Source organism: Cryptomeria japonica, chromosome 2 (assembly GCF_030272615.1).
Source record: "Cryptomeria japonica chromosome 2, Sugi_1.0, whole genome shotgun sequence".
NCBI classification, from domain to species: domain Eukaryota; kingdom Viridiplantae; phylum Streptophyta; class Pinopsida; order Cupressales; family Cupressaceae; genus Cryptomeria; species Cryptomeria japonica.
Genome location: NC_081406.1, coordinates 311455627 through 311480667, shown reverse-complemented (window position 1 = coordinate 311480667; position 25041 = coordinate 311455627). Strand labels below are relative to the sequence as shown.

General features: G+C 33.6%; 1 protein-coding gene across 8 annotated transcripts in view; it reads left to right on the top strand.

The window, feature by feature from the left end:
• The first annotated feature begins 17288 nt into the window (after window positions 1-17288).
• Window positions 17289-25041, top strand: part of LOC131075353 (putative pentatricopeptide repeat-containing protein At3g47840) — a 49755-nt gene continuing 42002 nt past the window's right edge. For 3 of the 8 annotated variants that reach the window (XM_058012176.2, XM_059216626.1, XM_059216625.1), the window contains exons 1-4: window positions 17289-19788; window positions 19929-20032; window positions 20147-20245; window positions 20736-20812. In XM_058012176.2, coding sequence (XP_057868159.2) covers window positions 17476-19680 — 2205 coding nt within the window. In that variant the 5' untranslated portion in view covers window positions 17289-17475 and the 3' untranslated portion in view covers window positions 19681-19788; window positions 19929-20032; window positions 20147-20245; window positions 20736-20812. Of the gene's footprint in view, window positions 19793-19928; window positions 20033-20146; window positions 20246-20735; window positions 20813-25041 lie in introns of those variants that run through there. The other 5 variants (XM_059216628.1, XM_059216627.1, XM_058012175.2 and 2 more) reach the window with 4 other exon arrangements.

Sequence of the window (25041 nt, the reverse complement as noted above, 5' to 3'; positions counted from 1 at the left end):
GTAAATAATATAAGGGAAGTATTCTGCTTCATTCTGTTGTGGCGTGCCCTTACAAGTTGGCCTCATTATCATCCAATTTTCATTCAAAACTATCCATATTGTTGCAAAAGAGCGATGGGAAGACATTTCTATTTTGGTTTCATAGAGTGTGACTCAAAGTATTGACGATGAAAAAGTGACCCACAATCAAATCAAAAAACAATAAAGATAAGTACATTATATTATGAAAATATACTTAAATACACCAACACAAAAAAACACAAAAAAAGTAAAAACTATACACTTCTATCCTCTCCAATATGCAAACTCCAATATTAAAATTGAATGAAAATAAATTGAAATTTTTTTTCGATTTAATAATGATAATTTGAATAACTGTTTTAGTAAAATGTAAGTATTACCATTAAATGATAATAAGTTAGAAGTTTTGAACATTTGTTGATAAGATACATAAACATATAAGAGTTGTCTAATCAAATAATTGATAAGTAGTGGCTTTTTTACTCCCCACAATAAGATAGTCAAGGATATTCTTAAGGACACATGGCAATGCTCACAATTCATAATATAGCAAAGAAGAGACGTTTCATAAGTGTCAACCAGGGAAGTGAGGGGGGTTGGGGAATTGGAGGCGCAGGTAGAGAGGATGTTGGACAGGGGAACAAAATTATGTCTGTGGTGGTGCTAGAATGTGAGGGGTTTAGTTGCACTGGTGTTAAATCTATCAAATACAGCTACTTGTAAGTTATTAAAGCCATTGCCACAAAACAATTTTGTGTTTTTTTCTCACATAAAACCACTTTTCTTTGAGGCATTCTGTTAAACATTTGACATACCCCGCCTTTGCTTCCACATCTTCTTTTTTATAATAGTATTAATGCAAACTATAATGGCACAAACCGTGAAGAATTTATGTGCTACAATGTATAAAGTTTTGAAATAGAATTCAATAAGTTCAATGCTGTAGAAACCAATGTTGTTTTTAAGAGACATGGTGGTGAGTTATATGATGGTCTGGAGAGTCACAACTTCGACGGCATTGACATGGTTTTTCTGGTAACTCTCTTCTCATCCCATAAATAGTCTATCGGCTAATTATTTTCTCTTCAGTGGGGTGAATATTCTATAAAGTCAAATTGGTAATTCATTTTGGGGTTCTATCGTGGATTTTGAATTCTAGGTATTCACATTTTAAGAAGCAAATTTCTATAAGAGAGGGGTTTTTGTTTGGGTTTCATGAGAATATGTTCCCACTGTAACAAGTTTTTTCATGATGTTGTTATGTTTGGAATGATTTAATAAGAAAAACTATTATATGTGTTTCAAGCAATTGTCTTCATAAATGAATGTGTTTTTCTTTTAAGTAAATGGATTAAGAATTTATTTGTTTATCAATTTAGTTTTATGAGTTCCATGTTTTTCTTTTGACTTCTATTTAAGAAATAGATTAAATTGTTTCAAGTGGAATATGGAGAATTATGTGTTTGTTTATGGATTTTAAAGAAGACTTGCATGAAATGTTTGTTCTTGGTCGTGTCTCTGTAATTCATTGACACTTGAACCCTCTGAATATGAACTTGTAGTGTTGTGAATGACCTTTGCATTGTTTCATACTTGACTTTGTAGCCTGGATGAAGCACTGATCTGGACATTTATTTGCTCAAAGGTCCAAATAGACAATGGATTTAAAATATAAATCATTTGATAAGTTTTATTTCAATTTTAGTCAGTTTAGGAGTTGCATGTTCTCAGAATTGAAAGTGTGAAAAAATCAAGATAATTGCTAGTCAAATTTATCTTACACAACTTGGTTAAATACATGAGAACATATATGCCTTTGCTGCTAATGTTATATTAGTTGTTGCGGTTTGAAGGGAATACCCCCTAGGTTTGGCAGAGCTTGAAGTGTAGGGGAGATCAGTGCATGCACTCTCTCGTTTGTTGGCCAAACTACCATTTGGACCTAAGCATAAGACATGGAAAATCTTTAGGTTTCAATGGGTGCAAGTTTTGAAAACACCAACACAAGTATTTTTGGTCAATTCTGACTTAGGAAGTGAAGTTTGGCTACTCAACGGAGGGTGCACATCAATTGATGAATCATTTGATGACACCTTTGTAATAATTGGTTGTGTAAGTACAACAAGGGTCTTCCCAGAGGTAAGGTGCATACTATTGATGTCTAGTACATAGGCATGAAATTGGTGGGAATCATTAGTGTATGCCTGTTGTACTTGACAATTATTTGGATTAGGTGTAGGTTGTGCTGGTACTTGAGTGCGCTTTGGGGGTGTGAAGTAGGATTGACAGGGTTAGGCATAATGGCAGGTTGTGTAGGTGGGTTCGCCAACTGTTGTTGATATCCAGAATTAGGATATTCTCATGACTGGTTACCCCTCCATGGTTGTTGTTGCCAATTTGGTTGAGCCTTCTGCCAATTGGGATATTGATTCTATGGTTGGAAAGGTTTCCATACCCTAGGGAGATTATTCCATGGTATTGGCCTAGAATTCATCCAACGAGGAGTAGGTTGGTTTTGCCACTGACTAAAATTGTGGTAAGAGCTATTGTAGGATAGGGGGTCTTGAGGCATACTTGGCCTTTGGTTCTATTGTTTATACTAGGCAAGGTAGAAAACCTAGCCATCTTCACCTTCCAGGGTCTTAAAATTAGGCATGTCCTCAATGTTTGCAACTCATTTACATTTACAATCTTTCTTCTTGCAATGGCAATGTGAGCAATATTCAACCATAACAACATCTACCTCCTCCTACTTCTTCTTTGCTTGCAATCCATCCATTTGAGTAGCCATGTGATTGATAATATCCTACTTCATATCCAAAAGCAAGTTATTGATTTCCATTCGTGAAACTCTTGTAGGAGATTTAGATGTTAATGCTCTTATGCTTTTGGTCTTCTTCATGATTGACCTAGAATAGTTTCTTGTAAGTCTACACATATCATCCCAACTAGCTTGACTAACATCTCCTCTTGCCATTAAGGTTAAATCTGTTGGAATACAATGAACCCAAGAACACTGAGAGGGGGGGGTGAATCAGTGTTCTGCCGGTAACACAAGATTTTAACCTTTTATAACATACATTTATAAACCGGTAAATTAAGAAACATATAACATGAAGTAAATAAACTAGCCACATGAATGAACACCATAACACACTGAATTTATATGTGGAAAACCTCAAAGAGGAAAAACCACGGTGGGATTTGTGACCCACAATATCAATTCACTGGCCATATGAAAGATATTACATAGCATGGGGGCCTGCACATGCAGGAAGGCACACTACTTAGAGCACACTGCTCAACACAAAAGAGTCTCATTGACTACAAGCTTCTGCTCAAATAAAACAGTACTGGTGAACTCACAAAATGCATCTACAATGCCAAAAAGAGTTCCGATCAAAGCTATGTTTTGTACCGGTTCCTAAACCCTGAACCTTCTACCAATATCTCCTCTTCCTCCAAGAATGCTTTACAAACTACCTATTGATCATAGCATGATATTACATTCGCATACAAAATGACCTTCATACATATCCTTCGCATCACACAGTTTTGCTACCATGTCATATACCTTATCCTATTATCTCATCTTCAAAATGACCTAACAGACTGACTTATATACCCTTACAAATAATATGCCTTATGTCGGCTTACAATACAAAAGATATTCAATGTCAGCCCAATACAATAATTACAAAATGATTTTACAATAAAACCTTTCGGATCCAGACTGATGTCGGCTTCACTGAAGTGTTGGATGTTGATGTCGGTGCCAGTGTCGGTATTGACTCTGAATACTCAATGTTGGTATCCATCAGTGTATGCCTCCAAATGTCGGTATATGCTGGTATATGCCTTCAATAGAATCTTGTTGCCATCAATGACAACATATGATTCCAATGAGTGTCAATTGCCAACAATCTCCCCCTTTGGCATTGATGGCAACTCTCATGTGAAAAATGGATTCCCTGCTGAAAAATGAATCATGCTCCCCCTGAGCTAATTAACCCTGTCAGCTGTATACTCTGGCTATCCTCCCCTTAGGATTACATACATATTTTTCACATACATATACTCCCCCTTTGGCATCAATGCCAAAGACCGGTGAAAGAATTGAAAGAATAATTACAGATTACTTTACCGGAGCTTGACCAATCTCAAAATTTCCAGGTAAGCTTTCTCTAGCAACTGTACATAGTTATCCCAGCCAGTTTTGAGTGTTCTAGATATTGATACAAGTCCACTCAGTAAATGTACTGGTGTTTCTTTCTCAGTGACTTTTGTCGATGTGGGCTTCGCAAGGATATCCATACATTCCCTCTTATGTACACCAAGTGAATCCAATCTTGGACTCACCAAACCTCTAAGACTCCTTGCTCTCCGAATGATCTTGTCTCTTTCCTTTTCAAAAGAAAAAACTTGGTTCTCCAAGGTCAAAATTTGTCCATAAATGGAAGTTGTAAGTGAAGTTAGTCCATCAAAAGAATTAACAATATTATCTATCTTTTCATGTAATTCCTTTAACCTCTGATCTACATTAGCTGTGAGAATTTGTATTTTACAATAGACCATGTAGATGTTAGTACACTGTTTCAAAGAATTTTCAATGAGTACAAGTTTCTCTTCAACCTTCCTCTTCTTTGTCTCAATAATTTGGTCAAAAACAACTTTCTTCGCTAGAGTAAATCTTTCAAGTGCTTTCTTCTCTGAAATCTGTTGTAGTGTTTGAAAGTTTTTAGATATGTGCTCTGTCAGTGCCTTAAGCTTGCTGGAAGGGCTTGCTTCATTTTCAATCATACAATCAAGAATCAATCTATGCAAAAATGTTATTGATTGATCTAGTATTCCTTTGTCTTCAGATTCCTCCTTCATTAGCTTTTGAGTAGCCATCATCATTAGCTCTGTGGGACTCATCTCTATAATTGATTTCTTTTCAACTTGAGAAGTGTCAATTGCCAAAGGTTTTACTGGGGAAACTACTGTCGGTTCAGTCTCCTTGTCCTCTACTGGTGAATCTCTTTTCTCCTCTAATGCACCGGTGGCTTCTCCACTTGGTGCAACATCAGTTACTGTCGGTGGAGTATTATCCATAATATTATCTGTAACATGTACATTATCTATATTACCTTGCCCAGACTATACGAATGTAATCTCTGCCGGTTTAGTTTGTACACTCTCATCAGTTTTGGGTTTAACTACCGGTTCACTCAAAATTTGAACTGAACTTTCCAAAATTCCTTTCCCTTTAGATTTGTCTGGAATGGTGGGAGTTGTTTCCTTAGCAAATTCTTCTTGAGAGGTGAGAAAATCAAGATTCTTTTGGAAGAATTTGGTCCAACCATCTCTGGTCTCATTTACTATCTCATTGACTCTACCAATCATTAGGCCTATTTGTCGGGTTTGGCTACTAAAGACTACTCTATTAGTAACATTTATACATCTTTTCATTTCCTCATTATTTATAGTGCCACACATATTCAAAAGTTCAACTTCTTTGATTTCTCTATCCCTCCTAATTGCATCTAATCTCCTTGCATCTAACTTATTGTACAAAGTTAAGGAATTTCCTTAAAAACAGGCCTAAGCCTATCCTTGACCTCAACAATAGTGGCATTTGCAATGAAAGTAGGAGCAAATGACAATCTGGATGCCATTTCAAAGAAATACCTGGATAATAGTCGTTGGTTGAAGGGTTTTGATTACTTCTGAGATTACTGCTGGAAATTCTTTGAAATGCCCTTACTTGCTCTTGATCGCCTATGATTCACCTTTTCTTCGCTTTGGTTTGCTCGAGTGCTGGGTGAGTGAAAATGAGTCCATTTTCCCTTTTTATCAGAGAGTAAACCCTAATTCATCATTGTCATAAATGCTTAGTGATGTGCCCTACCGGATGTCAGTTTCACAGTTTTATGCCAAATAAACCTCCATCAATGATTAATATCACTCTCCAGATCGATCTCTTCTGGGGAATATGCAAGATTTGCAATGAATTTGCCAACCCCTAAGGCATATGCCTCAGTTACCAGTTGAATTTCCTGCCGGTGCAGGAATGCTCTGGACTACCATTGGAGTTACAGGTGCAATTACCGGTGTAGTTGCATCACCACTTGGTTCTTCAGATTTTCTAACTCATCTCTTGGTGTGATCTTGTTTTATTTCATCTACCTTCTGCTTTCCTTTCTCATTTGCTTTATCATTGCTAACCGATGTAGACTTGCTTCTGCAGTACTTAGCAATATGACCTATTTTGTTGCATGCATAACATGTAACATTGTTCTTTTGAATTGCTTTGACATATCCGATGTCATTCCTTGACCTACATTGATTAGCCAAATGACCAAACTTTCCACATGCATGACATTTGATATTCATTCTGCAATCTTCTGACTAATGATCATATTTCTTGCAATTTGTGCATTGACCAGGAACTGAGTTGTAGTTTTGATTTGCTCCATTTCTACATTGTCTATCCATATGCCCAAATTTATTACAAACAAAACATCTACCATTGAATTCATAAGCATTAGATTGCCTTACCGGTTTCCTCTGGTCTGATAAGTTCTGCATACCAGTTGTTTGATCTTCATTTGTAGTACTGGAGCTTTCACCTTGTACAAATCCAAGTCCTCTAGAATCTTCACTCTGCCTTTGTCTTTTCAATAAATCATCCAACAGTGCAACACTAATCCCGAATTTCTCTTTATACTCACTTGTAGTAGTCAGATCATCTCTCAGAGTTGTTATTTGTCTTTCAAGCTCTTGTTCATTATTCTGGGAGTGTACCAAATCAGTTCTCAACAAATTATTCTCATGAGTCAATTTGCCACATTCATCAAATTTGTTCTTCAGAGATATAACAAGATTTTCTTCCTTCTTCTTTCTATCCTCGATATCTTTTGATAACCTCATAGTCAAGTCTTGCATTTCATTCTTCATGAGCGTGTTTGCTTGGCTCAACTTATGACATTGTTCCTTAAGTGCATTTTTCTCTTCATCATCCTGGTTTTGCAAAAGTTCCTTTCTCTTAGCTTGAGCAGATGATAACCTTTCTTGCAGAATAAGAATGAATTCATTAGCAGAATTCAATTCATCTTGCAGTTTCAAGTTCTTCATCCTTTCAACATCATAGTCCTCAAGTGCCATCTCAAGTTGCTTCTCCATATCCATGTTCAATGATTCCGGTTTCAGGATCTTCCTCAAGCTGTTAAGATTTCTCCGAGGTACCAAGCTCTGATACCAATTGTTGGAATACAATGAACCCAAGAACACTAAGAGGGGGGGGGGGGGTGAATCAGTGTTTTGTCGGTAACACAAGATTTTAACCTTTTATAACATACACATATAAACTGGTAAATGAAGAAACATATAACATGAAGTAAATAAACCAACCACATGAATGAACACCATAACACACTGAATTTATATGTGGAAAACCTCAAAGAGGAAAAACCACGGTGGGATTTGTGACCCACAATATCAATTCACTGGCCATACAAAAGATATTATATAGCATGGGGGCATGCACATGCAGGAAGGCACACTGCCTAGAGCACACTGCTCAACACAAAAGAGTCTCACTGACTACAAGCTTCTACTAAAATAAAACAGTACTGGTGAACTCACAAAATGTATCTGCAATGCCAAAAAGAGTTCCAGTTAAAGCTCAGTTCTGTACTAGTTCATAAACCCTGAACCTTCTACTGGTATCTCCTCTTCCTCCAAGAATGATTTACAAACTATCTACTGATCATAGCATGATATTGCATTCACATACAAAATGACCTTCATACATATCCCTCACATCACACAGTTCTGCTACCATACCATATACCTTATCCTATTATCTCATCTTCAAAATGACCTAACATACTAACTTATATACCCTTACAAACAATATGCCTTATGTCGGCTTACAATACAAAAGATATTCAATGTCGGTCCAATACAATAATTATAAAATGATTTTACAATAAAACCTTTCGGATCTAGACTGATGTCGGCTTCACTAAAGTGCTAGATACCGATGCCGATGATGATCTTGAATACTCAATGTCGGTATCTGCCAATGTATGCCTCCAAATGCCGATATATTCTGGTATATGCCTTCAATAGAATCTTGTTGCCATTGATGACAACATATGATTCCAATGAGTGTCAATTGCCAACAAAATCATCCAGGCAAATATTCAACAATTCCATGAAGGAAACATGCTCGAGAGAATCTCCACGTAAATTTTTGTGCCAATATTTTTGTAGACTAAATAAGAAACATTCAAGGTTGTCTTCTAAGGGCTCTTCTTTATTTTGAGTTATCTAGAAGATATAATCTCCAAGCAAGTCTCTTCCTTTGCAATAATCTTTGTATTTCTTCAAGAATATTGTTTTCATGCTATCCTAGTCAATCATTACATCTCTCCCCAAGCTCATGAACCATCTCAAGGTAGAGTCCTTGACAGTTGCAAGGAACAATTTCAACCTATGGGTATTTATAGTATAGTCCTAACTATGACATATGACATTAAATTCAACAAGGAAAGTGTTTAGGTCCTCAGTAATAAGCCGATGAAAATTTGGAAGGGTTGAAGGTTGTATGTTCTTGAGAGTATTATTCCTCTCTAGTTGGACAATGGAAAAAGGGAAAGTTGGAGTCTCATCATCTTGGTTATCATGATGGTTTACATCCCCAATTCTAAGTCTAGGTGGAGAATTATGTGGGGTGGATTGATGGGATGAATTGGAAGAGGCTTGAGAGGTTGGCGAAGATATAGGTGAATGGTATTGTTGGATTTATGCCATAATTTTTGAGATGAATTGGCTTTCAATACTAAGAAGGAATCTTCCATGAGAATCCCTCGTTCTATACATGCAAGAAGCGGAACCCTTATTCCAATGCAACTACAAATGGTTAGTAAAAATCGTGGGGGTTTTCTTAGAATCTAAAAGTCCTATAAACCAACAATAACAATTATTATTTATAAGAAAACATGAAAAACTATTGGACAACCCAAATAATATCATAAGTTGACATGACCTTTGGCAATGACACCAAAAATGTCGAGTCTTTATAATACCAATTGAGATTTGGGACAAGTTATTGATCATCACAACTCAGGGATATTCATCCATGTCGAGAAATCGCTTCATAGACATAAAGACTACACTTAATTATCAACCAGAGGTCATATAACTTGAAATGGTGCAACACTATATATGCATTACAATCCTACCTTGGGCTGCTATCCTATGTTAATTGTAGAAACTGTAGTGAAAGAAAGAATTGGAAAACAACTACTGAAAATAACTAATACCAAAATAGAGATATCAGTGAATGAACATGTGCAATGAAAACTAAACATTATGCTACAACATCTTAGTTTAAATCAACTAAAATAAAGCAATAATCAAATCAACTACCATTTAAGCAAACATTCATTAACCATTACTCGTACACTATCTATTCTAACTTGGTTATGGTTGCTGCAAGAACAATAAACAATGAAATTGTTATTATATTGAAATTCAGAAAAACTACTTCAACATTAAACACTTGAAACAAAACTAACAAAACTAAGTTAATACTAATGGTAGAATTACCTTAGGTGGGCCCCTTGGGTAAGTACTTGCTATGAGTTCACAAGATTACATAGCTAATTCATAAATGCATGGTATTCTATTCATCATGATTTACATACTTTCTTCAAAACATAATTGTTGGCATTTTCATAAAGTTGTCAACCTTTTCAAGTTGTATGCAAGCTTATCTATACAATTAAACCTACAACTAATTCTCTAACTAACTACAACTCGATCCCTAGATCTAGGGAGAGATTTATTTACTGAATAAATGAACCATAAATAAAGAAGAGTCCTATTAGGACTATAATTCCTAGCAACCATTAAAAACATAAATATCCACTTGAATTAGCTCGAAGAAGTACTAAATAACACATGGTTAGGTGGTTCAGATGACAATGAAGGACATCCATGTGTGAGTGTCGCCCCTAGATGGTTTGATTTGCCTAGAATTGCTTATGATCAAACCTGTTGGCAATTTGGAGGAATTGATTATGTGTTGCATTGATGTTTTGTCATTTATGGCAACACCGATTGTTTTGGTAGTTTACCAGTCTCCGGTTGGTTCCGGTAGAGTGGTTGGATTATGATATTGATCCGGTATGCTTTGGTTTGTGGAATTGATTTGGATCTGTCATTCATGTTATTCAGATGCGTATCATGATCAATTGGTTCAGGATTTGATGACTCAGATCCTATCATTTGTTCTAGTAAGCCTTTTGGTCACCGGTAAGGGTTTTACCGATAGAGCTTTGTTGAAGATCTTTTGATACACGTGATAAGTGGTGTTGGTGCGACTTCTAGATGGATTTCAGGATGTTGTTGGTTATCTTGTTCGTGTTCTTGTTGATCGATGGTGTTGCATTTTGGACTGGACCTAATGCTATCTTTTTTCTGCTAGGTTATGGACCAACTTATGTAACGTGTTGATGGGTGATCCCGATGCATTACCAGATGGATTCATTGATTGGATTATGTTGTTTCGGTCTTAGGACGACTTGGTTGATCATTGAATTGCGGGTTTATGTTATGAATTTATTGTATTATCTTTTAGGTGGCCAACCTAATTGTTTAGGTTTATGTTTGGTATAAATATGATGTAAGATCTCTTTGTAGATCATGGGATTATGGTTATGGGATGTTTATGTGATTATCTGCGTGCGAATACTATTGTAATCATATGCAAGAGTTTTGGTCAATCATAGGTGATTGAATTGAGACGGTAAGAGAGGTTTAAGACCTCTGGTATTGAGCTTAACCAGAACTGTACTCAGGCATAGGAGATGATATCTTTGTAGTTCACTCTTCTTTCCAAACTATAGTCTGGATTTATTTTGTAGTCAGTGAGGCTCCTTTTGTGATGAGCAGTGTGCTCTAGGCTGTTGGCCTTCCTGCATGTACATGCCCCTCATTTTGTAATCACATACTTACTGCAGAAGTATTATCTGACTGTGGGTAGGATTCCCACCATGGTTTTTCCCTTTACTAGGTTTTCCACGTACAGATCTTGGTGTCATGTGTTCCAGATGGATGGTAACTGTTATGTGATTTATGTTTACGCTTAATTGCTATATCAGTTATTATGGTATTTGGTTTATGCATTCCGGTATTGGGTTTATGTGTTTCGGTAATAAGGATTTGAATGCTTAAAATTTTGTAATCTGTTGGCAACCGATTCACCCCCCTCTCAGTTGTCCTTCGGTTATCTGAGCTGTCTAACAAAATCAACGCTGGTTTTGTTTGTTGCTGCAATAGCTAACATAGTGCTTGGCTACGGGAACAACCAACTTCTAGCTTGAGAGAAAGTTAGACATAACGGGTTAATACATACAACATTGTAAATCATAGTAATTAACCATTTCCATCCATAGCATTCACATTTATAAACATAGATATACGTTATATTATACCCATTAACTAAACATATTAAAAGTGCTCAAGTGAGGTCTTAATATCATAATAGGTCACACTATGACTGAAGCTTATAATACTTATGCCACAAAACTTAACTAAATTATATAATGTAACTGATAAAAGATGGACAAATTAAAGACCCATTAGGTGGGATCTAATTGTTGACATATTACGTTTATTTATATATTGAATCCAAGCCATTTATAAAGAATTGGAGCTACCAACAAGCACCTAAAGGAAATGCACATTGTTTGACCATAAGTACAAAACAACCACTAGATGGCTAAAGGAAACATTCATTTCATATATTGAACAAATTTTCATTGACAAACATTGTTATTAGAATGAAATTGTTACTCTTGTTCTTTAATTTAGTCTTATTGTTGACATAATACTTCTGGTTATAATATTTAGTTTTGCAACATATTAATTATGTTGAGAGGCATATTACACTCGCATAATGAATTGAAGAACCCCCATCAATAAAAACTCCATGTGAATTAAATTGACGATTGTTTGCTTTTTATACATAAATAATTTTACTTAATTTTTTATTTTAAATTGTAAATTTTATATCAATGTTTAAAAAACTATGTTACATTATTTTATCAATATTAACAAAATAATGTTATATTATAAAAACATAAGAATGATATGGATAAAGATATCAAAAAAAAAAAAGGATTTTTTTTTAAAATATTAAATAATGAATAGTCATTAAATGGATAAGAATATCCTTCATAAAAAGGATATTATGTACATGAACTTTGTGTTAACATAAAAATAATTTTCTAAATTCATTGTTAAAAAATATTTATGACAAATTATAAAGAAAAAAAACTAAAAAAACAAACTTTTTTCTATCTTTAAAGTTATTTAAGCTTGATGTGTTCTTTGGAGGCAATGAAGACTTTCCAAAATCTGAAGGTGTAACGGCAAAGGAGGTCATTAGTTCAATTGGTTTCTTTTTTTAATCTTCTTTCTTCTTTTAGGTAGAACCATGAGTGGAGCAACTTATAGCATTGTTGGCCCTTCATGTCAAACGATTAATTTAATTGCATGTGTAGTTCTTAGAATGCGAGCCTTGTAAAATGATGTATCCTCTTTTTCAAGCTTTGGTGTAGCATACAAATTAGCCAGAAAATTAAAATCTGTAGATGGTGATACTCTGCTCTATGCAGTAGATATTGCATCCAACCGAGAGGCCCTCACATCTGAAAAATTAATCTAGGTATCAAGTTTTAATACCCAACTTTTTAAATAAAATAGATTTATATAATATTTCATGGGTAATATAGTAGATTTAATGAATAAAAAATCTATCAGACTTAATGACTTGATCCATGATCAAGATGATAAAAATAATTAAGTTATAGAGAGTGATAGTTGTTCTTCACTTCAAACTTTTCTTTTATAACCAACTTCCTTTAATTTTTCAATGCTAAATAGTGGTGATATTTATTTGAATGTAGTACTGGTATGAGACACTAAATGAGAGAAGGGAGTGCTTGGCATGGTGCATATGGAGAAGCAAAGAGCGACCAAGTCTATAATGATTGTTGTTGCATATCAAAGCTTTCAATGTTTCTACAATAATTCATGCATTGAAAAACAATGTGATATATTATATATGTTTAGAGAGCGTAAAAAAGAGTAGAAGCAAACAACAACCATGTATTTGTATGCAACAACTCCAATTTTAAGCAAAATATGTATTTTTTAAATAAATCTTTATAAGCAGTTTTTACTATTTTTATTTTTGAGTGTATAAATTTTTTCAGTATTAGATGGAAAGAGGTGAAACTCTATGTTGACTAGTTGAAATTGTGTTTTAGTTTTGTATTATTTATCTCTAATTTTTTCTTTATTACTTTTAAAATTTTTTTTTTTCAAAAAATTAAAATTTTACTTAAATTAAGACATTGGTTTTATTCATAAATAGTAATTTCCCAAACAGGTTTTTTAGAAGATTATAATAAACAATTGAAGTAGTAAGATGTTATTTTTGAAGATTAGAATAACTTTTTTGAACAATAGCTTTTTTGAATTTTGAATTAGTTAAATGACATCATAAGAACATCATATTATTGTTTAAATCAAAAAATAAATAGAGAGAGTTATTTTACTTAAATTTTATGAAGGGAATGCACTAAATTTTGTGAAAAGGTATTGTTGAATTTAATTAAAAGCATGTTAAAGGGGTCCACACAAGCTTCCTTGTTGCTATCATAAGTTTCATGAATTTTTTACTATATTGAAATCGTTAGCGAGTGAAGTTTGAGGGGGAGGTGGAGTCACAACTCCTTGCTAATTCCGAGATGACTCGAGTCAAGTTGTTAAGCATTAGACCACAAATTTCGCTTTATACTTGCTAATTGCATTTGCTTGAAAGTTTCTAATGCCTTTTCAACTAATCCATTTATTACATGTTAGCTAGATTTTTTTAAAAAATGTTATGCTAAATACATAGTAGATGTGTTTTTGCATGAATATGATTTTAATATTAAAGACTATACCTTTGCAATATACCTAAAGAGGAATGGGAAGATAGAAGATGTAGATATTGCACTCAAGGGGGGTGGAGACATAATAACATTATATCATAGAGTGTTCAACCTATGATGATATTCGGATCACTATGTCGAGACACTAAATTTAAACACCTTGAGTAATCTATTTGACGAAGAAAAGATAACAAGAGTTGCAAATTTCCTAATCAAGATACACAATAGAAGATCCAAGATGCAGAAGGAAAAGGAGGTTTAGCAATTTTGTTTGGGCTTTGCATGCTTCCTTTGCTAGCTATCCATGAGTCCCATAGGCTGTTTGGCCTCATGGATGTTATTAAAAATATTCATTCATTCATAGCAATTTCTATTGAGAAAAATATCTCTTCTAAACTTGAAGATCAACCTAATGGAGATATAGATTGGAATTATATTTTCCTCCAAGCTAAGTGACCGTTCGCATGAATTCTTAGCATCAATTATCGAGATGATTCAAAGAAAGAACAAAAAATGTTGTCCAACCATTCATATAAATTAAACTACATTCAATTAGACTATGTTAATCTTCAACAATTATCTTTAAATTGACATTTTTGACATACTTTGCATAAAATAATAAAATTTTAATAAAAATAAACCATACTTTAATACATAACCTATACATATTAAACAAGGACGCAAAGCGTCAAGTTCCTGCCATTAGCATGATTAGTTTATAGTAAATAAAAATATAGATAAATAAAGAGGGAGAGGAAGAGGGAGACAAATACATAGAGAGATAGAGAAAGGTAGAGGAAAAGATAAAAATAGAAAGAGAGAGAGAGATAAGGAGATAGATAAATAGAGAGGAGGAGGTAGAGGCAAGATAAAGGGAGAGAGAGAGAGAGAGAGAGAGAGAGAGAGAGAGAGAGAGAGAGAGAGAGAGAGAGGGGGGGGGGGGGAAATAGAGGGATATGCGACAATATGATAAAAAGATAGAGAGAAAGGGATAGAAGGACGTAGAGAGAGGGGGATAGATAGAGAGAGATAGGTAGAGAGGGAGAAGAAGGGAGATGAGAGAAATTAGTGTTATCAAATTTTAATTTAATATATTGAAATTCCTTTTTAATATTTGAAAATGAATATTAGAAACTTTTAATTAAAATACTCTTGTAGTTGAAAAGATTTAATTTTAATTGTTTAAAATGAGTGTTACTAGATTATATAAATATTGTTGTTAATGAATATTAGTTTAAGATTAGCAATTACAATTAATTTTGAATGTCTTAAATTTTTATCCATAATTCAACTAAAATTAAAAATTCATTACAAAATTTATATAATACACAATTCAATGAAAATAAAAAATTTATTACATTCAACAAAACTTTAAAATTTATTACAAAATTTATATAATTATTCACAATTCAATAAAAATTGAAAAATTATTACAATATATATATATTATGTGGATTGAGTTATGATGTCACTATATATATTAGATTATTTCTTAATGGATAAAAAAGTTAGAAGGTGGAAAACCTAAAACCATGAGATTTTTCTATTAACATTTTTCTAGGGTGATGTGTTTTAAATGAACCAATCACTTTACAAACAAAATTATCACCATTACAATAAATACTATAAAAAATCATTTGATTTATAAATAATAATATTTTTAATAAATCTAATTATTATTAATTTATAGAGAGAGGGGTGAAATCAAATAAGTCAATGAATTGCAAATTGGCTTTTTACTTTCAATAGATTTCATTTTTTCAATTTTTTTTAATTTTATTTTATTTGTATCTTTCAATATAATAGTTAAAATTTTAATCTGTTTTAGAAAGTCACTTTATAATTTATTATAAAACTATATAAAAACATGAAAAAGATGTTATGCTAGTAATTTTGAAATAGTCTTGTAGGATTATTAAGATATGTCTTCCAACTCTAATATAATTTTAAAAATAAGTTTACATTAATATACAGTAATATTTAAATTAAATTAATTAAAAAAATCTATTTACCATTTTAAAAGAATAATAACTAATTAAATTTTATTAATTACCATACTTGAAAAATACAATATTAATATAACAAAATTATACCTAATCTCTAATCTTTATTTTTCATCTTTAACAATTGTAATCAAATATATAAATTAAATTAATTTATAAATTTATGTTTCAATGGTTTAAAAATATCTAATAATTCAAATTTGAAAATTTGAATATAATTTAATTTATTTTTATTCAAATGTAAACTAAAAATAATGACAAATTTCTAAATTTGGAAAATTATATTCCCATTAATATTGTGGGTCATTAAAAGTAAAACAAAAGTAAAAAAAATAAAAAAAATAAAAATTATATAAAATGTACTCTAATAATATTACATTAATATTAGATGAAGTACTATATTGCAAATATTTTAAAAACATAAATGCATATTAAGTACAAATTATGAAGCTGGTAAGATTTTAAAGGAATTAATATAATTACAAAATTATCTCAAACTATGACGCTGCATCTATACCCATAATTGCTAATTATTCAATTACAAATAAATTAGCAATTTAATTAAATTTTTAATTAACACCAAACAACTTGTTTATTACAAATAAAAATAATCCTAAGTTGGCTTCAATCTGGCACGTAAGTATTATTCATTTATTATTTTGAGTGGTTATATGGTATAGTAGTCAATTGTATTTCTTTCCATATACCTCCTTCATTTGTCATGTGGTGGATACGATCACACGTCCACGTCATTTGGTACATTAAAAAATTATTTGTGGCAGAGATAAATGGATGGCAGTAAAAACGGGGGAAACTATCGAAAATGGGAAATCAGATTTAACGGTGTCTTATCATCTAATTAATTTAATACAGTGTTGTACATAATAATTACTTTAATAGTAAGTGATGTCATAGTAATAATTATAGGAAAATTCTGTTTTTTTTTAATAGAAATTAAATTTTATGCCTACTAAAATTAATGTAGACCAATCAGATGAGAAATAAATCATGTTTTGAAATATTTTTTGTTAAAAATTGTGCATGTTTACTTTTGAAAAAACAAAAAATTATTTTAATTTGAAAATTTTTAAATGGTGATTGGTTGTCAAGTACAATAACTAATTGCTATTTAACATCATAGTGAATGCATAAATATTCCTGCCATGCAGGAACTAATAATAAAAAACATAAATAAATTGATTAACAAATTATATATATATATGTTTCTGTTTTAGTTTACACATTATATATATAAAATCTAAGTGTGTCAGCTCAGTAGAGGAATGGAGGTTGGCGTTAACACCAAACTCTTATACGTAGAAACTTGCGATCACCGAAATCTCGAGAAGCAAGCTCAACAACAGGGAAGAGAATAGGTTGCCAAAGATTCCACTAGCTAAACACATTTGCAGAAAGTAGAGGTTAAGTGCACTTGAAATGGTGAGTGACATGCAGCTATGAAAAGCTTCGTAAGTAGAAGAAATGCTGAGGCAATACGGAGGCGTTTCCAACCATGGAACGGTTTACATTTATCACTTGTCTCTCCGATGAGGACGAAGGGGTTTTGTGCTCAAAGTGCAGTCCACCAGTACGATGAGAGTGGTAGGAAACTGAAGAGCTTTAGCAGGGAACAAGAGATGAAGGATATTAGAACCTTATTGCAGTACTGTATTGATAACAAAGCTCTACCAGGTGCCAAAAGGATGTACATCCGTATGATTGAAAAAGGATTTGAGCCAGGAGTTTTTCAAGGAAATGGTATTCTTAACACCCATGTCAAAGCTGGCCTTCTCAAGGATGCACGCCAGCTGTTCGACAGAATGCCGAAACGAGATGAGGTTTCCTGGACCATCATGATTGCAGGGTATGCTAATGGGATGAATGAACACGAAGCTTTGCAGCTGTTTTTGCAGATGCTGAAGACGGATGTGAAGCCAGATTCCTTCGTTTTTGCTAGTGTTCTTAAGGCCTGCGCAGGCTTGGGCGAAGGCGGGGAACAGGTGCATGCGCATGTAATTAGAGTTGGCTACGAGTCCAACACATTTGTTGGTAATGCCATTGTGGACATGCATATAAAATGCGGGAGAATGAAGGATGCACGCCAAATGTTTGATAGAATGTCGGAACGTAATGACTTTACGTGGACAACTATAATTACAGGATACGTACAACGTGGGAATGGAAGAGAAGCGCTTAAAATGTTCAGTTTGATGAATTGGACAGACACAAAGCCGAATCCATTTATCATTTCCAGCTTATTGAGGGCGTGCACTGATATGAGTGATTTCGAACAGGGAGAATGCCTTCATGCTAGTGCCATCAAGATGGGTTTTGAAGCAAATGTATTTGTTGGGAATTCTCTGGCAACAATGTATCCAAAAATTGGAAGAATCAAGGATGCAAAGAAACTGTTTGATGAAATGTGGGAGCGAGATGTAGTATCGTGGACGACAATGATTGTTGGATTTGCACAAAGTGGCCATGTTGAGGAGGCTTTGCAACTTTTTGGACAAATGCTGAAGACGGATATTAAGCCAAACGAGTTCACATTTGCAATTGTTGTCAGTACATGTGGAAGCCTAGCTGCTCTAGAACAAGGTAAGCAATTCCATGCCCATGTCATCAGAAATGGACTTGTATCATTTTTATCAGTAGGAAATGCTCTTACTGCAATGTATACCAAATGCGGGAGGATAAACGACGCTCACCAAGTGGTTGATGAGATGACTATAAAAGATGTGGTTTCATGGACTACAATTATTATGGGATATGTGGACAAAGGCTACGATGAAGAAGCCTTAAAGCTTGCGTTCCAAATTCAAAGATTGGGAATAAAGCTTAACGAGTTCACGCTTTCCACTGTCCTTACTGCATGCGCTAATTTAGCAGTTCTTCAAACAGGAAGACAAGTGCATACCCTTATTATTAAGGCTGGATATGAGTTGGAAATTTCTGTTAATAGTGCCCTTATTTCAATGTACTCCAAATGTGGAAACATAGATTATGCAGGACAAATGTTTAGCTTAATGTCTAAAGGAGATGTCGTGACTTGGACTACAATGATTACAGGGTATGCAATCCACGGGCTTGGTATAAAGGCACTCCAGCTCTTTGAACAAATGCAACAAAAAGGGGTAAAGCCAGATTCTATTACCTTTATTGGCGTTCTCTCTGCATGTAGCAATGCAGGGTTAGTGGATGAAGGGTGGTACCACTTTAATTCCATAAGTAAAGAATATGGAATTAAACCAATAATAGAACATTATGGTTGCATGGTGGATCTTCTTGGTCGAGCTGGGCAGCTGGATGAAGCAGAAGAATTTATAAAGAAAATACCATTCAAACATGACACCGTTGTCTGGGGAGCCTTGCTTGGTGCCTGCAAAGTCCATGGAAAATATGATCTGGGAAAACGTGTAGCAGATCGCATACTACAGTTAGATCCACAATGTGCGGGAACACTCATACTACTTGCAAACATGTTTGCTGCAGATGGTAGGTGGTCCGATGTAGCCAATGTTAGAAAAAATATGAAAGAAAATGGACTGAAAAAACAGCCAGGACAAAGTTGGATTGAAGTGCAAAACAGGTTGTTTACATTTGTTTCAAAGGATTCAATGATGGATTACATTCAAAACCATGGGAAATCTACTCCGTGCTAAAGTAGCTGGTTGAGAAGATGGATAAAGTTGATATATTTCAGTAATAAAATTCATGTGCTGTAATGTTTAAGAGGAGAAGAAAGGGGACATTCTCAACCACCATAGCATGTAGGTAGCTACTATATTCATTTTTATCAACACTCTGCTTGGCACATCTGTCTATATCAGAAAGAATTTATATTGGAATCTGGTGTATAGTTCCATTGTGCTTTTAAATCTCAAAGATGAAATCCCTTCTCTTGATACAGATATAGACATGGATGGTCGGCTTTGAGAAAAATAGAAGGATCCTTTATTCAATGACTTTGTTGGTTTACCTAATCAATAACATCCTGCAGGGTTTACGACGAAGGTCTGTTTTAATCATAATGATGATGTTTGTATGCTTTTGTAGTTTATTGATTATTCATCTGAGAACTTAAAACCTTTGGGGAGTTATTAACTAAAGAATAACTAATATTTCCAGTGTGGATGTATTGGCAAAGCTTTGGTTTAATGACAGTCTACTTGTGAGCTTCACCATGAGGTTGGAATGCAGGGGTAGAAATATTGAACAATATATAAGGTAAATTAGGATGTTTTACCTTGTTACATGTTGGCGAATGCAAGCTTCCTTTTCATTCAATTTTTTTGTATATCCCTAAACTCAACTATATAGTCTTCAACATTCATTCAAACTTCGCAACACCTAAATTCAACCATATAGTCTTCTACGTTTATTCAAACTTCTAGTTCATGTCACGCCTGTGACATTTTTTCAGTTTGTCTCCATATTTTTAACCTTCTTTATATGATGGTCCTGACTTCTTGCAATCATTATGTTGTAGCTCTCTTGGCTGTTTACATGGATTTGCTTAAAGAAACTCTAAATTTTTACTTTCATTTATATGCAATTATACTTTGATCACCAGTCGGTAGACTATATGATGTGTTTCACCAATTTTTTATTTAGTATTTGTGTTCCTATATTTTCCTTTTGACGCATATTTCATTTTATTTCTATTGAGTGGGATGTAATATGGTTCTTATATTTCATTCTTTTCATTTTGATTTAGGTAGTTTTGGTGATGCAAAGAGGTCGTTGCCTATAGCTATGCTTTTGAAGAATATGTTTTCACCAGCTGAGTTACATGTAAGTAATACTCCCATTAGTGCTCTAATTAATTACTGGAGCAAAGCAAAAATTTTACTTTGTACTGATGTTAGAAACTCTCTTCAGTTTCCTGTCTGAAATGATTGCTTGAATAATGAAATTCCACTTTTGTAAGTGTACAGATCCATGGTAGAGTTCTATGAGACGACTTATAAGTTTCAATTCCAGAGAATTTGTTTAAATATCAAATTTAGCTAGAACATCACTGTTTGCTTATCTTTTATAAAACTTTGGTGGTCAATGGATCTAATATCATCTTTACAATTTGACTGAACTCTCCTTTCAAATTTGCTAGTTGATGTAGCAAAGAAGTGCAGTAGAAATTCGCACTCATTATATTTGCCTAAGGTCATTCTGTCAAGTCAATTTGGTGTACAATGACTTAAATTTTTATAATTATTTTGGAATTTTTGGTGTTTGGTCTTCTTGATATTGCCAACGCAGGTCTTCAAGTACTAATCAAAATGATAGGGTGGTTGTTACAAATGACTCATCTGTATCATAGCAGCTGTGGAAAGTGCTCAATTTTTTTTTTGATGCTCTCTAATGCAAAAACCTTTAAACTCATTAAAATTCTAAAAATAGATGTTCAACCCACTTAAAGCTTACGACAGTCCTCATCCACACATCACATTATTTAATGCAAAGTATGAAATTGTCCCAATCCACACCAAGTATTGCATTCGAATGCCCAAAAAGAACCATGGACAAAACTTTTAGGAACACAACCAACAAATGCTTTTCGTGACAACAAATGCAACACTCATCAGTGATGCAATGTGCACACACACAGTTGTAGTGTCACAACCCAATTTAGCAGTCACCATTAATACAAACAAGCCAAAGAATTTCATTATATTTTTTTTTTGTAAGAGATATTTATCTTCATAACATCCATCGATTTCATAGCATCAAAAAAAGTTTGGGGAAAAAATTGGCAAACCAAAAGTATAAGTTGTTTGAAAAAATTGTGAAAAAAACAGATTTAAAAACAACTAAAAAATTGTTAAAAAAGACAAAAACTACCTTTTTTTTGAAAATTTAAGGGCATTTCCATAGTGTAGAGATATAGAGAGCAAATAAAATAGAGAGTTTAACCCATGAAGTTTTGTTGTTTATATTCATATCGTTAATGACATCGCATTGCACAAAGCATACTTCATAGCATAGTTGGACTACTCGTGACTCGGCTCGACTCGCCAAGCCCCTGAGAAAAAAACTCGGCAAAAACTCGGAAAAACTCGGCGAAAAACTTGGCAATGTAAAAACATGCTTAATTTTAATAAAAAATGCATTTTTTTTGCAAAATTTAATGAGAAGATGCATCCAATGAGTCAATAAATGATAACACAAAAGAAACAAGCTGATTCTAGATATATTTAAATGCAAAGTGTCTACAAAATCACATCCTCATGGCTGGAAGCAAAATAGTAAATAGTTTTTGTAAAACCAAAAGTAAATACATCATTACAAATTACAATTACAACATCCTCTTCCCAGCTCTAGCTAAAACTATTTACTATTCCTCTTCCTCTTCCCAGTGGAGATCTTCCCAGTTTTGAGGGTGAGAAAAAGAGGGGTTGAGAGATAGGTCTAGATCTTGGTGGAGATCTACAAACGCACAATATTTGAAATTTCATCATTCATACTAATAGTTTCAAACTTTCAACTCTAAAATGTATAATACCAAGATTTCTTCAATGCTAATTATGTTGTTATATGGAGCCTAATCAGACTCGGAGGTTAAATTTTCCCTACTTCCATCAGCGCAGTTTCCCCCTATATTTTTCAACGGGGGTTTGGGGGCAGCGCCCCTTGCGCGCTCCCTATTGCGATACAGGGCGGGGTCGAGGGGCAGCGCCCCACAAGGCCAAAAATACTTTTATTATTTTATAAAGGTGTCGGGTGTTATAAAGTATAAGAAAGGAAAAAGACATATTGAAATGCCACTTATACTTAAATGTTATATTTCATGTGTATATTCTGATGAAGAGAATGAAACTGACCTGAAAAAACAAAAAATGATAATTTTTTGACATGTTTGGGCCTCTTTTTTTAGTCTAGCCGAGTTTTTTAAAGAAACTCGCCGAGTTTTTGCTGCGAGTTAAAGTCATAAAAACTCGCAGAGCTCAAAAACTCGGCAAGTTTTTGAAACTCGCCGAGTACTCCGCGAGTGTGCCATCTATGCTTCATAGTGCATTATTAATAACTAGATGGTTACAATTCACAAAATTTCTATTACAATATAGTTTGTACAAAGTCAACCTATAAACTAAGTACAAAGTTCCAAAATATCAAATCTAGACAATGATTTGTTATTACAAATAGAGCTATGCTAGGGCTACAAGTCTTGATGACAAAGCTCCTAGTTTAGAGCGTCTCCTAAGTCGTTCAACTTCATGACTATCCAAGTTGGCCTTTAGGATCTCAAAATGCTCAAACTCAAGAAAGTCATTAAAAAGATAGTTTTTCTTTGCTGAGCAAACATCGTAAATTACAAAATGGGAATCAGCTGGTTCATATTTGTGATTTTATAGTACTTGCAATTTTTGGAACAATATGAAAGAGAACTATAGTAAGAGTGTGAAAGGGAAATTATATGGCAAAGGCAGCAGTTGCAAAGTTCAACTAAATAGGTTTTGAATCAAATAGCTCAGGATAGAGTAATAGAAAATGCTTTTGAAACATTATCTTACATCTCAAAAGACTATAAATAATAATGAAATGTTCTCATTTATAACTATTTTAATAGATTTGTAAAACAGTTAAGGGAGTGTTAATGTTTTTCCATTAGATAATAAAGACTTGCTAGTACAAAAGAAGAGACCAACATTTTGAGCCACAATTTTAGCTATTATTACTCAAATAAATTTTTCTTGATGTTGAATATAAGTCGATGGAGTTAAAAACATTGGACTTTGAGTTGAGAACTTGAGAGATTATAGATACAAGTTTCAATGGAAAATCAAAGCACGAGGAACATTCCCTTTCGATGCTGAAATCTATATGGATCATTAAAAAAATATGAGGCTTGCTTTGGAAGGGATTAAGATAAGCCCACAAGAATAGGGGATGACTTCTTTCAATGCATGTATTAGTCTGTTTGATACCTATTTAACATGCATGGAATGCTATGCTACATGTCTAAAGCATTCATGTATTTCTATTGAACTCCTGGAAGGCCTTTTGAATCTCCATGTATACGATGAGCCTAAATGGAATGTAGTTCCCTAACACTTGAAAGGCATACATTTAAGTAGTGAGTTTCACCAATTAACAAAGCATTAAGCCTGTAGAATATATAGGAAATTTAAATATAACCAAAACAATTCTTCATTTTGATTTAAAATATCGCTACACTTCATTTTTTTCAGCACTACATGCTGATTTTTATCTTTCTGATAGGAACCATTCTGCTTCTGCTACCACAATGTCTATATATTGTTATGTATATACTTCTCCTTCCCACTTGATTATACAATTGTCACTATCCTACCCACTTGTCATTAAAACTTGGCCAATGACAAATTTGAAGCTCCAAATTATCACACTTTGTTAGCATGTAAAAAGGAAATTTGTCCCAACCTAACCTTGATAATCTAAACTACCACCTTGGTATCATTGTTGATAGTTGAAATGTTAAAATTCTTTTGAATAGTAAGGATCACAAGAATTCCAAGAAAACAAACCTCTTTAGGTTGATATCAAGCTAATAGAGTTTTGTTTCAGTTTAGCATGGCTTTCTATATTTACTTTTGGCAAGTACTCTTATATGTTTCGGATATATTAAAAAATCCAACAGAAGCCTTAGTATTTACTATACTGTCTACTATTTCCCACTAAATTGTGTCTTTGGATTTATATACATGGAAAGCATTATTATGAGCCTAAGGCAAATGACAATAGTGTGAACTACTGGGAAAAAAACAGCCCACTACTTGACCATTCCATGTTAACGTCCTTAAAATCAAACATAGAAGCATACCAAAGAATGTGTCTATTTTAATTTCTTTAACATCTATTAGAAATATACATCCATTCAAGGTTGCCTACTTTGATTTGCCTTGACAACTTGGTGAAATCAGCAATTTTTTGATGTTGAACCACGTCCTAGTGGCTAGTGCTCAATTTTGTGCGAAAAAATTAACAAAAAATCTGATTAAATAGCAATTTCACACAGTTAGAGTATCACAACAGGTTGGGCAATT